The 12,972-nt window shown below is 34.5% G+C and overlaps 1 protein-coding gene across 3 annotated transcripts in view; it reads left to right on the top strand.

Moving 5' to 3' along the window:
* RUFY2 (RUN and FYVE domain containing 2) overlaps positions 1–12,972 on the top strand; it is a 34,485-nt gene that overhangs the window by 14,605 nt on the left and 6,908 nt on the right. For 2 of the 3 annotated variants that reach the window (XM_090278109.1, XM_090278110.1), the window contains exons 9-15: positions 786–887; positions 1,019–1,135; positions 1,985–2,152; positions 2,766–2,863; positions 5,262–5,381; positions 9,161–9,290; positions 9,598–9,692. In XM_090278109.1, the coding sequence (XP_090134235.1) occupies positions 786–887; positions 1,019–1,135; positions 1,985–2,152; positions 2,766–2,863; positions 5,262–5,381; positions 9,161–9,290; positions 9,598–9,692 (830 nt within the window). Of the gene's footprint in view, positions 1–785; positions 888–1,018; positions 1,136–1,984; positions 2,153–2,765; positions 2,864–3,604; positions 5,050–5,261; positions 5,382–9,160; positions 9,291–9,597; positions 9,693–12,972 lie in introns of those variants that run through there. The other variant, XM_090278111.1, reaches the window with a different exon arrangement.

Here is a 12,972-nt window from a genome sequence, read left to right as displayed (position 1 = left end):
CATGTTAATTAAAATTTTTATTTCTTTTAAAACTCACCCAGTTTTTTCAAACCAGAGAACCCATGATTGTTTGTGTAACTACAGTTAAGAATGCATCTTCATTTGGATAGTTTGGGACCATGAAAGAGAGCTGAGCTGCTCACTGGTTTGTGCCTCTTCTTGGCCTTAGGCACACTGTGAAGTTCAGTTGTATCCTTGACAAATTATTTAGAAATTTATTTGCAAGCCAATATTGGGGAGTGGTTCCTGCTTTCCTTTCCTAGGATCCTTCTTTTTATGCTGGGCCTCAGAGTCAAGCCACTTGTTTAACTCTCATGGTGAGAGCTGTCTCAGATTTGCATGGGTCACTCAGTGTGCCATATTTCAAAGAGTATCCTATTTGGCTATTATAAATGTCATTTTCAATCACAGCATAACCTTTTTTCCTTATAGATGTTTTCTATTTTTATGCAAGTGTTTACAGTTTCATTGTTTAACACATAATTCTTTATATGCTTACTCAGGCCCTTCATATTCAGGGCATATTGTAAACCAGATAAACACAGTATGTTTTGATTAACATAATATATATTGACAAACAAAAGGAAATAGTAGAAATTAGTAAATTTCTTTAATTGGTATCTTGGGGTAATAGGAGCACATATTTCTTATAAAAGTTTCTGTTATTGTGAGAGTCATTTTTACTGGTTTTAGGATTTTATTTTCTATTATAATCATGAACATAACCTGTAAAGCAAGTATAAAGATGTTTAAAATGTTTTTTTTGCCTGTTTCATAATTTTTAGTTAGCAATAGCAAAGAATAACATCATTAAACTCCAAGAAGAAAATCATCAATTACGAAGTGAGAATAAATTGATTTTAATGAAAACACAGCAGCACTTAGAGGTAAGTATAGACTGATTGCAAACAGACTGCCTTATGTCAACAATTGTTACTTTTGGTGACTTTTGTATAGACTGGGTATTTCTGTTCTGTATTAATAGTAGTGATTACAGAATTAAAAGTTTTCTTCCTAGGTTACCAAAGTGGATGTGGAAACCGAACTTCAAACATATAAGCATTCTCGGCAGGGGCTAGATGAAATGTACAGTGAAGCCAGAAGGCAGCTTCGAGATGAATCTCAGTTACGACAGGTAAATTGCATTAAAGTTACATTAGCTAATAATAATAATAATAATAATAATAATAGTTATTATTTACACTTAAGCAACACCACTTAAAATCTCTTTGAGCCTTATCTTCCTTGGCATGGGATAGCAATCCATCTCACTCCCCTAAACTCTTCAGATTCTTTAAGCTCCCACTGTATGAGTGTTTTTTAAATGGTATTTTTAAACTGTTACCATCTGTGCTTTTGAAATGAATAGATCAGGACCAGCATTATAAAAAAGGAAATAGAATGACATATTCAAATATTAGTAAAATCATATTTATTATTAACTTATTTTTTTACCCTTTTAAATTATGAAATATAATACGTACAGAAAAATACAAATGTATAGCTTAATGAATAATACCTTTGTAATTTACTACCCAGGTGAAGAAGAGAGTATTGCCAGCCTTTCCATCACTTTTGCTATTTGTCTTTAATATTAGGAAACATCTTTTCCTTCTGCTGTAAAATTCTTTTAAGAGAAGAAATTAAAATTGTGAAATAGGATTTTTGAGTTATCTTTGGCTTTCACTTTGTTTAAGGAAAATCAATATTGAGTTTATGAGGCATAAAAATACTTCATCCTTGAGCCAGTAGAATAGTGATAATTGACAGTCTAGGAGATGCTTTCATTTTAGCAAAATATGCATTTGAAAATATTTAGAATGTTGTTATAGGGCCTGATTGATTCCCTTTAGTGGGACTTATAATTCGAAAGGAGTAGTCTACATAGTGAATAGAAACACTTTCTTGGTCTCATTAACTATTGTGTATCTGATTTTTGACATCCTGAAGTGGCATGTGAATTGAGGATATGTTGCAATTACAGGATGTCGAGAATGAGCTAGCCGTACAAGTTAGTATGAAGCATGAAATTGAACTTGCTATGAAGTTGTTGGAGAAAGATATCCATGAGAAACAAGATACTCTGATAGGCCTTAGACAACAACTAGAGGAAGTTAAAGCAATTAACATAGAGATGTATCAAAAGTTGCAGGTAAGGAATGTTCTTAAATTCTTGGAATTTCTTGTTATATAAATTGAAAATGCATATTTGTATAAGGGTTTGTTTTTTAAGGAATGAGCCTATTTTAACTGTGCTATATTGATTATAAAAACTGACTTTTTTTTCTGAATGGAAGCTTGAGATGTAGCAAAGCTTAAGAGCATGAAAGTTAAATCTTTTTTGAAAACTCAATCTAAATATGCAAGACCTTTTTGTGAACGGCTTTATACAATATAGTCCTGAGAAAGATTTAATTTTGATTGAAAAATGCTTTACTGTAATGATTATTAATTCTCTAATAAAGTGACATTTCTGTAAAGTAGACTTGTTGCCAAAATTCCTTTACAATTTAATTTGAAAAAGAGCATATTTTATAAGAGCTTATCCTGTTGTCTTCCAAAAACATTGAAGGCTGAGTGTTTTTTTTCCTTTATTTTAAATGAAGACTAGTAGTACTGCTGCTCTATATCATGAGAGTATTTTAATCTATAAATTAACTCTGCTCATTTTAAAGTAACAGTCCCACAGCAAAATGGTATACAAAACTTAAAAATATTCAGTTTAAAAATCAAAACCACTGTAGCTTTTATGTTTTTCTAAATAGGGTTCCGAAGATAGTTTGAAAGAAAAAAATGAAATAATTGCTCGACTAGAAGAGAAAACCAATAAAATTACTGTAGCCATGAGGCAGCTGGAACAAAGGTACAGCAAATCTAGTCTTAGTTTCTTATTTTCCTTTCTTTCTCCCCCTTTTCTTTATTCAACTCTGACACCTGCCGCAAAACCCATTAGGGAAATTTAGATTAGGACAGGGTCTTTTTAAGCCTGTTTTGGTTGTTGCATGGAATCAAGTTGCTTTATATTAGGCTGATTCATTTGAACTTGGCATTTTACAGATTTTTTTTAAAAGGCCTAATATCAGCAATTTCATGTGGTTCAATCTGTTACATTACATAAAGCAAATACACGAACAGGAACGTTGAAAAAGTGTAAAACGAACAAAATCTGTGGTGGAATTATCCTTGATCGATTTCCATGCATATTGATTGTCATATCCTCTGTCATTCACCATTTTTATCAGAAATGAAGCTTTCTGAGTTGACAGTTGAGTTGTGTTTCTTTGAACTAGGACCCTTAACCCAACCCAAGAAATAATTTTGTTTAAATTGAATTGTTTTATATTGGCATTTTTCACTTTTATTGTTGGAAAATGTAATGTATTTCCATTGATCTGTCATGTTGGTGTCAACATATGTCTTATCATTGCTTTCTTTGAATCTACTTATGAAAAACATAACTATTAATGCTTTATTGACATGAAATTCTTTTATTGACATCCTCTTTCTTCTTTTTTCTTTTTTGTTTTCTTTATCCCCATTTTTACATTTTGGACATCTTTATTACCTTTTTCTGTCTTTGATTTCTGTCCATTCCATTATGAAGTGACAACGATTTGTTAACTCAAACTAGGACAATTGCAATGTCATTGGTGAAATGTGCCAGTAGTGACACTCAGGACCAGTACAAACTGGTCAAAGATATATCTTTCTAAAAACCACTTGGATTTAAATAGACTGGAAGAGAATCAACAATTTTTAATATATTACAGAGAAAATAATTTATGCTATTAAGTCTTTTAAAAGTGTATTAGGCACCCTGTACAATTCTTGATCAGCTGCTGTGGTAATACACAGCCATAAAGCAGAGTGGGTGCACTTGGATTTCCAAAAACACATCCCCCAAACCTTGTGCACAAGGGCTGATTTTGAGTATTGACCTTCAGAGGTCAGGATTTTCAAATGCAGTATCTTTTTAGCTACTTTTTGATGGAAAAATATATAAATTGCTTAAAAATAAGTTAACCTTTGTTTTCACGATATGTTGGCACAGATTTTTTTTTTTCACCATTGGTCCACTGTTCACCTAATGGCTTTTACTAACTTTTAAAATGTTTAAAATAGTTTATAACCCAGATTGGCCATCGTCTTGTGCTTCAGCACCTCAAGTTTCTAGTTCCCCTTATCTTTCCTCTATGATAGCACAACTTCAAGGCCTACCTCACTCTGACTGTTTTTTTTTAGTTTCTATATCATTAGAAAAAAGCTCCCCCCACCTTAATATTTCAAATTTAAATTTAGATTTAGAGACAACTTGAATGTTACTCTCTTTTCCTTGGAAGTGGCATTCGTACTTCTGAAATATGTGAGGGTTGCCCCATTGGTATGGTATTAAGAAAGAAAAGAAGAGGCATTTTTTTTTTTGGTTAGTTGAATAGAAATTTGTCTTAGGATTCCCTACAAGGAATTAATATCACTTAAATACTTGGGAGATATTTTCTTACACAAATATTGAAGTTAAATCTAAGAAATCCTACATGGCCATAGGAGGCAGGGAGTGGAGCTAAGCACAGGGAGAAGCAATGACTTACAAATAAGAACAGAAAAAAATGAAAATCACATTTTTAGCAAGTTTTTAAAATTCAGTGACAGAGAACAAAAATAATCTCTAGAGAATGTTGCCAACTAGTACTAAATTATTTTAAATCTTAAAATACAGATGCATATACATACAGCTTTGGCATAATTTAGTAAATGCATAATGATCCTATAAGGAGGACTACGCTGTTATTTAAAGTAGTTGCGGGTCTTTGCTCTTGGCCTTGTTAGCACACTTGATTCCTGGCATATACATCCTAACATAATATATAACAATGTAGCTTCTTCACCTATTATAGACATAAGTACTATGCTTTTCATGGTTTTGTACTAAGGCAGTAACACACCTATTATACTTTGAAATTTGATTCAGTATGCTCTATAAAAGTGGTAAGGCTGTATTGCTTTGCATTGTCAATTATGAACAAGAAATAAAACAAATTTGAAGTAGTATTCTGGGCATATTATATGTTATATTGAAAATAATCACAAAACAATTTCTAGACATTGTGTGGCTCTTTCACGTTTGAGTTTGTGAGTTTTCCCCCAAACTTTGTTTTCATTTAGAAATGTTTCTATTTCCCCATTTTTCTTTTGTCTTCTTCACCCTTTTACACCCTAGTTCTAGCCTCAGTTTTACCCAAAGTTGATTTGAATTACACCAGATTGCAGCAAGCAGAGAAGGCGCAAATGGAAGCTGAAGATGAGGACAAGAAATATCTACAAGAATGTCAGAGTAAATCCGACAGTCTGCAGAAACAAATCTCTCAAAAGGAGGAACAGCTGTGAGTACTGCACTCTTGGAAAAAAATACTTGTATTAACATAATGTCTACCCACCCTCCTTTCTTTTGCACATACCTATATTTTCATTTATTTAATTAGATGTCAGCTAGATTGTGGAGTTCTCCTTAAAAATTAAAAAAATTTAGGAAACATACAAGGGGGAACCCCTCCCAAAAAACTGGAATTATATTCTGGAGGGCCGGAGCCTTGTAGTACAGGCTTCCCCTGCTAGGTGAGTGTTCTAGGGTCCCATCTGTATCAGTGTACCAGCTGGTGTTGTTGTGAGAGGCTGCATTCGGCTTCAGTGAATTTTTTTGAAGACTTACAGTATGTTTGCCCATTTCACAATGGGTGATTTACAAGCGCACCTGGCCACACCGCACTGAGTGTTCAGCAGTTTCTGATAAAAAACAGCATAACCCTGTGACCCACCCTCCCTATCCATCTGATCCCACCCGAGCAACTTCTTTTGTTTCCCTGGATGGAAAAAGTCCTTAAAGGGAAACGTTTTGCCGGTATAGAAGAGGTGAAACAAAATAACGGCAGAAGCACTGAAAGGCATCAAAACTGATAAGTTCAATAACTGTTTTGAACAGTGTAAAAAAAGTCTCGATAGGTGTATTGCATCAAATGGAGAGTACATTAAAGGTGACTGAAGTTTAAACATTGAAGAATAAATACATAATTTTTTATAAATAAATTCCATTTTTGTTCTCCCCCTTATACTTATGATTAAAACTTATATTTTTACTACCTTTACTGTTTATAGAGCATTTTCAACTGTCTTGCTGTCTTATTGCTCAAGGACAGTTTTATTCTTTCTGCTGTTAACATTAATCTGATAGCCATTATGTAACTCCACAGAACATCTGTTATCAAAGAACATGATGTTTTCTGAGAACATTTTTATGAGTACATCATATGATAGATCTGTATATAGCCAACTAGGAGGATGTTAGCATATGTCTTTGAGTTGAAAAAAAAAACAAGTGGCAGACAGTATGCTATGCTTAGTATGATCCTATTTTTTATAAAATTAAAACTGTCCATAGAAAAGAGGTTAAAGAATAGAGATTCTGGGGAATGATTATCTCGGGAGTGATGGCAGACTGACGAGGGTATTTTGATTTTTACTTTATCAACATCAGTATTTTTCCCTAGTAACTATGTATCACTTGTTATTAAAAGAAAACAACAATAGAAAAGAGTTATGTATTATGTAACAGATCATTAAACAAGACCACATGCCACATATGATGTATAATTTGCTAAGCTGCCTTTAGATCTATTGTTTAAAAAAATTTTTTTTTGGTATATTTTATTGATTATGCTGTTACAGTTGTCCCAGTTGTTTCATCCCTTTGCTCTCCTCTGCTCATTTACCCCCCATCCTCCAGTAATCCCATCCCTCTTAGTTCATGTCCATGGGTCATGCATATAAGTTCTTTGGCTTCACTCTTTCCTGTACTTTTCTTAACATCCCCCTGTCTATTTTGAGCCTACCAGTTATGCTTCTTAAGCCCTGTACCATTTCCCCCTCTCTCCGCCTTCCCCCTCCCAGCTGATAACCCTCTAAATGATGCTCATACCTATGTTTCTGTTCCTCTTCTGGTTGTTTGCTTAGTTTTTATTTTTATTTTTTAGATTCTGTTGTTGATAGTTGTGAGTTTGTTGTCATTTTACTGTTCTTAGTTTTGATCCTCTTAAGTCCTTTTAACATTCATATAATAATGGCTTGGTGATGATGGGCTCCTTTAGCTTTACCTTGTCTGGAAAGCACTTCATCTGCCCTTCCATTCCAAATGATAGCCTTGCTGGATAGAGTAATCTTGGTTGTAGGTTGCTTTTCATCACATTGAATACTGCTTGCCAGTCCCTTCCTGCCTTCAAAGTGTCCTCTGAGAAATCAGCTGGTAGTCCTATAGGCACCCCCCTGTAGGCAACTCTCCGCCCTGGAGGACATTCTTATTGATTTTAGAGAGGGGAAGGGAGGTAAAAAGAGGGAGAGAAACATTGCTGGGAGAGAGAGACATCAATTCTTACCTTTTGTATGCTCCCCAACCAGACCAAACCTGCAACCTAGGCATGTACCCTGACTGGGAACTGAACTTGTAACATTTCAGTTTGCAGGTTGATGTCCAACCAACTGAACCATGCAGACCAGGGCCATAGTGGTCTTTTATTCTGCAAATTTATAACTTTTATATAGTTATATTTCCCCTTTTTAAATGATTTTCTGCTTTTGGTGGTCAATCTATGTTCTGACTATACTAACTTAAAAACAAAATTTTTTATTTGCTTATTCACTAAGTTTGGGTTTTTTTTTTTTTGTTTGTTTTTTTTTTTGAATGTATGTTTATTAAAGCTGGGGTCAGTGAAACAGGAAGGCCTTAGAATAGAAGAAGCAACAGAAGAGCGTAGGCAGGGCTGCTTTGGCTCCCTAGAAATGTTATAGTAAAGTGAGCCACGCAGGGCTGTGTGGACTCATTGAGAAGTTAAAGTTTCAGTGACAGAAGTGAGCCAAGGCAGGCTGCTTTTAGCCCACTACAAAGTCAGGGAAAAGGGGGCCTTCGAGATAGGGTCAGGGGCTTAGCCTGGGATGAGCTGCTGCTGCCCACTGCTTCCCTGGTTACAAGTCTTGTGGGGACCCTTAGAGTTGAGGAGATGCACGCCTGAGGGGGAAGAAAGGCCTGGGCGTGCTGGGCGGGGGCACACATTTTTTTCTGATTCTGAATGATAAGCAAGGCACTCTGTATTTTGATTACTTCAGTGTAGGTAACATTATACCTGTCCCTTTGTATTCCTTTTAAGTTTGTAGTAAAATAGTATTTATCAACAATTTGTAAATTCTGTTTTGAGGTATTTTTTCTCATCAACTCAAATGACAAAATCTGAAATTTACTTCACTAGGAAAGAATGTGGCTGTAAACGGAAATGCTAACTTTAATGAGGGAACAAAAGTATTAACACAAAATATTAAAATAATGTAATATTCTCAGTACTATAATATATTGCAATTAAAATGTAAAGTATTAGAAACTGTAGCATTATTAGTATATACCTCTCCTGTTATACCTGCTTATGAGCAATAATTATCGAAATGATTTTTTTGTCATCCTAAAATGTTGGAATTTTACCACTTTTGTTTTGCCAGTTAGCATCTGTTGTTAGAATGTTGAAGTAGTGCTTTCAAGTGTGAGCTGGTATTTTGAAGGCAGTGTGGATTTTCCCTCAGTGTCTCCTTGGTCTTTATCTGTCCTGTAATAATAAGTCAGCTTCTGACAGTAATCTGATAAGTAGCTCTTTGCACCAGAGCTGATTTTTCTGTTACTGATGTTAAATTGATTTAGAAGTTGCTATAATTTTTATATCAGAGCAGGACATTTCATTAGTTTGTTGTGAAATTTTTCACATAGAACGGATATGTAAATAATTAAAACCCTACATTTCTCTCACACTGTATACAACTGGTTTTACAACAACCAGTTGTAATAGTATAATGTGGCCTTTCAGACATTTTCTATGCTTATACGGCATTTACATATACAGAATTAATAAATGACAAACTATTGTTCAGCAAAAGTTTTTGTGGTTGGCATATAAACTGGTACTTTTACCAGTGCTGCTGAATTTATCAAAAAATATTTATGAAAGAGAGTATCAGAAGAAATGAATTATAAATGCAAAAGTTATCAACCAAAAAGATGCTCTTATTAAAGAATACATAAAACTCATGTAAACAATAGTACTGAGCTTCTGTTCGTTGTTTGTCATTCAAGGGTGCAACTGGAAACTGATTTGAAGATTGAGAAGGAATGGAGGCAGACTTTGCAGGAAGATCTTCAGAAGGAGAAAGAAGCCTTATCTCATCTTAGAAATGAGACCCAACAAATCATTAGTCTTAAAAAAGTAAATGGTGGTAAAACTTCTAAAATTACACTTCAATGAAAGTTATTTAAAAAGGAAATCAAATCATAATTTACATTTACACCAACAAAACAATATACTAGTCATCTTTAAAAATACCAGCAAAGAGAGTAAATGAATGGAAAGTATTTGATAATTGATAGAACAGCTATGAAAGAGCTTTGGATATATAATTCTGTTTTTTTTTATAAAAAGCTAGAAGATTTGTGTTCCTAATTGTATGTATACAATGTGGAGTTTCTTGATTCTTTTGTTTGAATTGCATTTTCTGTTTTTTATCGTTTTGAAGGAGTTCCTTAACCTCCAGGATGAAAATCAGCAGTTGAAAAAAATATATCATGAACAGGAGCAAGCTCTTCAAGAACTTGGCAACAAACTTAGCGAGTAATTTCTCTTTATTCCTTCATCTAAGTAGTCCTTGATTTTTATAAAGATTTGAGTGTGCCAAACCAAATAGGCAGAAAAGTTTAAATATAGAAAAGAAAGATATGAACTATTAAAAAATACCTAGACCCATAGATAGATAACAGGATGACATCTATGGGCGGTGAGGGGGTGGAGGGACCAAGTGAAAAGGAAAGAGGACTCATGGACATGGGCAACAGTGTGGTGATTGCTTGGGGGAGGGAGTATAAGGGGGATAAATGGTAATGGGAAAAATATAGTAAAAAAAACTTTAAAGATTAACAATTAAGACCGTAGGTTGGAGAGATTTTATTAAAAGTTTTTCCTTGTAGTAGATCTTAGTTCTAAATGTTTTCTTAGGAGATAAAAGCTAAAACTCTTGCTTAATTTCCTCAAATCAGAGTATTCAGGACTTAATATATATTTTCTCAGAGCAACAGAAGCTAGTTTTTTTAGAGTGTTTAGAGGAGCCAACATTGTAAGAAGTGAAGGGTGTTTCATCCCTTCCAGAGTAAGGGCTTGGGTTCGTGGAGTGTGCGTGGTTGGTTCTATTGCAATGGCGTGTTGGGTCCCTATAAAAACAAAGAAATGGTGTTCTGTCTCACATATTCCTCCTTGTTCCATGTGGTCTGTTTTGCTAAAGATGGAATTCCATTAGGAAGTCTTGAGACCAATTTCCAAGGGCAGATGGAAGAGTAGTTTACTAAAACCACAAAAGGAAACATTAACATTAGCTTTAAAAATGATAACAGTTTTATTTCTACAAATTCAAAGAACAATTGCATTGTGATTCTGATAAGCAAGATTTCAATTCTAATTTGACATCCATTTACTGACCACTTTGAGCCAGAACCTGTGCTAAGTGCTTATTGCCTTATTTCCCATTTATTCATTTTACAAATACTTGTTGAGCTTCTGCTTCAATAGTGAATAATTCCCACAAAAAATAAATATATTTACGTTTATTAAGATCATAAAGGTTTAATATTAAAGCAGATTAGACTAGTAAAACAAGGAATGTGTATTACTTTTTGCCCATCTCTTATTCAATACTAGAGATTTTATAGTTGTATTAAAGCCTGATCTTTTGGCTCTCCAGACAGCTGAATTCAGACTTTTGTTTTTTTGTTTCATCCTGGTTCCATGTTTCTCAAATTTTCATTTGCATGAAAATTACTGCTCATGGTCAGATGTACTCAACAATCTATACTAAACTTTATGGATTGCTTAAGGAGTTTTCAAGGGTTATTTTGACCACGAAGTTTTTCCCTTGTGAACTGACTACATACCTAATTCCTGAGTAGCTCCACTGTATGCATGTTTTTCTGAAGTTTGTGGGGTTTTTTACTTAAGAATATGTGTTAGAGGTTTTTCCATAGCAGTACATAAAGATATGCCTTATGATAAATGTGCTGTCATTTAAACTGTTTCTAATTATTAAAAAGACTTTATAATTTTAAAAATGTTTACTACTGTGAACATTCTTGTAAGTGTATGTTGATATATCTTGATATACTTTAATGAGTATATCTAAAAGTAAGTTCCCAGAGGGGACTGCTGGGCCAAAAAGACTGTGCTTTAAAATTTTTTGATAGTGCTGATTTATCCTCCACCTCTAATGTTAGACCCCCTTCCAGAAGTGGGAGAGAATGTCTGTTTTTGCCTTTCTGATAATTGAAAATATTGTTTGATTTGTATTTCTTTATCAGTAGGGTTGACATCTATATTTATTTGTGTTCTGTTTGTACTTGCAGTTTATTTCCTGAAAACTGCCTGTTCATATACTTTGTACATTTTTCGGGTGGAATTGCTCATCTTTTTCTTATGGGACCTTTGTAAATTATTGTTTTGAGTAGGTATAACGGGAAGTATATACTAATAATGCTACAGCTTCTAATACTTTACATTTTAATTGCAATATATCATAATATTGATACTACTACATTATCTTAATACTTGTGTTAATACTTATTTTTTCCTCATTGAAGTTAGCATTTCCATTTACAGCCACATTCTTTCCTAGTGAAGTAAATTTCAGATTTTGTCATTTGAGTTGATGAAAAGAAATACCTCAAAATAGAATTTACAAATTGTTGATAAATACTATTTTACTACAAACTTAAAAGGAATACAAAGGGACAGGTATAATGTTACCTACACTGAAGTAACCAAAATACAGAGTGCTTTCCTCATCATCCAGAATCAGAAAAACTTCGTGCCCCCGCCCAGTATGCCTAGGCCTTTCTTCCCTCTCAGGTGTACATCTTTTTTTCATTAGTTTGTCATTTGTCTTTTTACATCATTTATGAGATATGTTTTTTTTTTTTTCCTTGCTAATGTTTGAATTCATTTTTAAAACATTTTTTAAATTTATTGATTTGAGGGAGAGGGCGGAAGGGGGCAGGGAAGGGAGAGAAAGACATCAATTTGTTGTTCCAGTAATTTATACATTCATTGGATGATTCTTTTTTTTTTTAAAGATTTTATTTATTTTTAGAGAGGGAGAAAGAGAGGAAGAGAAACATCAATGTGAGAGAGGAACATTGATCAGCTGTTTCTTGCATGCCCCCAACCTGGGGACCTGGCCTGCAACCCAGGCAGGTGCCCTGATTGGGAATAGAACCGGTGACCTCTTACTCTGTGGGTCAACACCCAACCCACTGAGCTACACCAGTTAGGGCTCACTGGTTGATTCTCATGTGTGCCCTGATCTAGGATCAAACTTGCAAACTTGGTGTATTGGGAGGACGGTACTCGTCCAGGGCTAATGTTTGCCTTTTTATGGTGCAGCTTTAATATTTTCCTTTTCTGCTTCTGAGACCCATAGTCCCTAAGACATGAGTAGGACCAGTTGTGAGTTAGAACATATTTTACTTCTGTCAACTTTAGTTCTCTTCTGCAGTAACAATAATTTAATCAGGGCTAGAGGAAGGACCAATGGCCCAGTGAGTTTTCCCAGACTGTACCAGTTTTTTTTTTTAAGTTTTTACTTATTTATTTTGACAGAGAGGGAGAGGGGAGAGAGAGAGAGAGAGAGAGAGAGAGAGAGAGACATTGATGTAAGAGACAGACATTGACTGGTTGCTTCTTGTAAGAACCCCGACTGCAGGAGAGAGAGAGAGAGAGAGAGAGAGAGAGAGAGAGAGAGAGAGAGAGAGAGAGACATTGATGTAAGAGACAGACATTGACTGGTTGCTTCTTGTAAGAACCCCGACTGCAGGGACCAAACCTCTGACTCAGGCATGTGCTGTTCTGACAG

This window comes from Furipterus horrens, unplaced genomic scaffold (genome assembly GCF_987537825.1).
Source record: "Furipterus horrens unplaced genomic scaffold, mFurHor1.1.pri manual_scaffold_5, whole genome shotgun sequence".
Taxonomy (NCBI): Eukaryota; Metazoa; Chordata; class Mammalia; order Chiroptera; family Furipteridae; genus Furipterus; species Furipterus horrens.
Note: the sequence above shows the minus strand (reverse complement) of the source record. Positions and strands in the feature narration are given on the sequence as shown.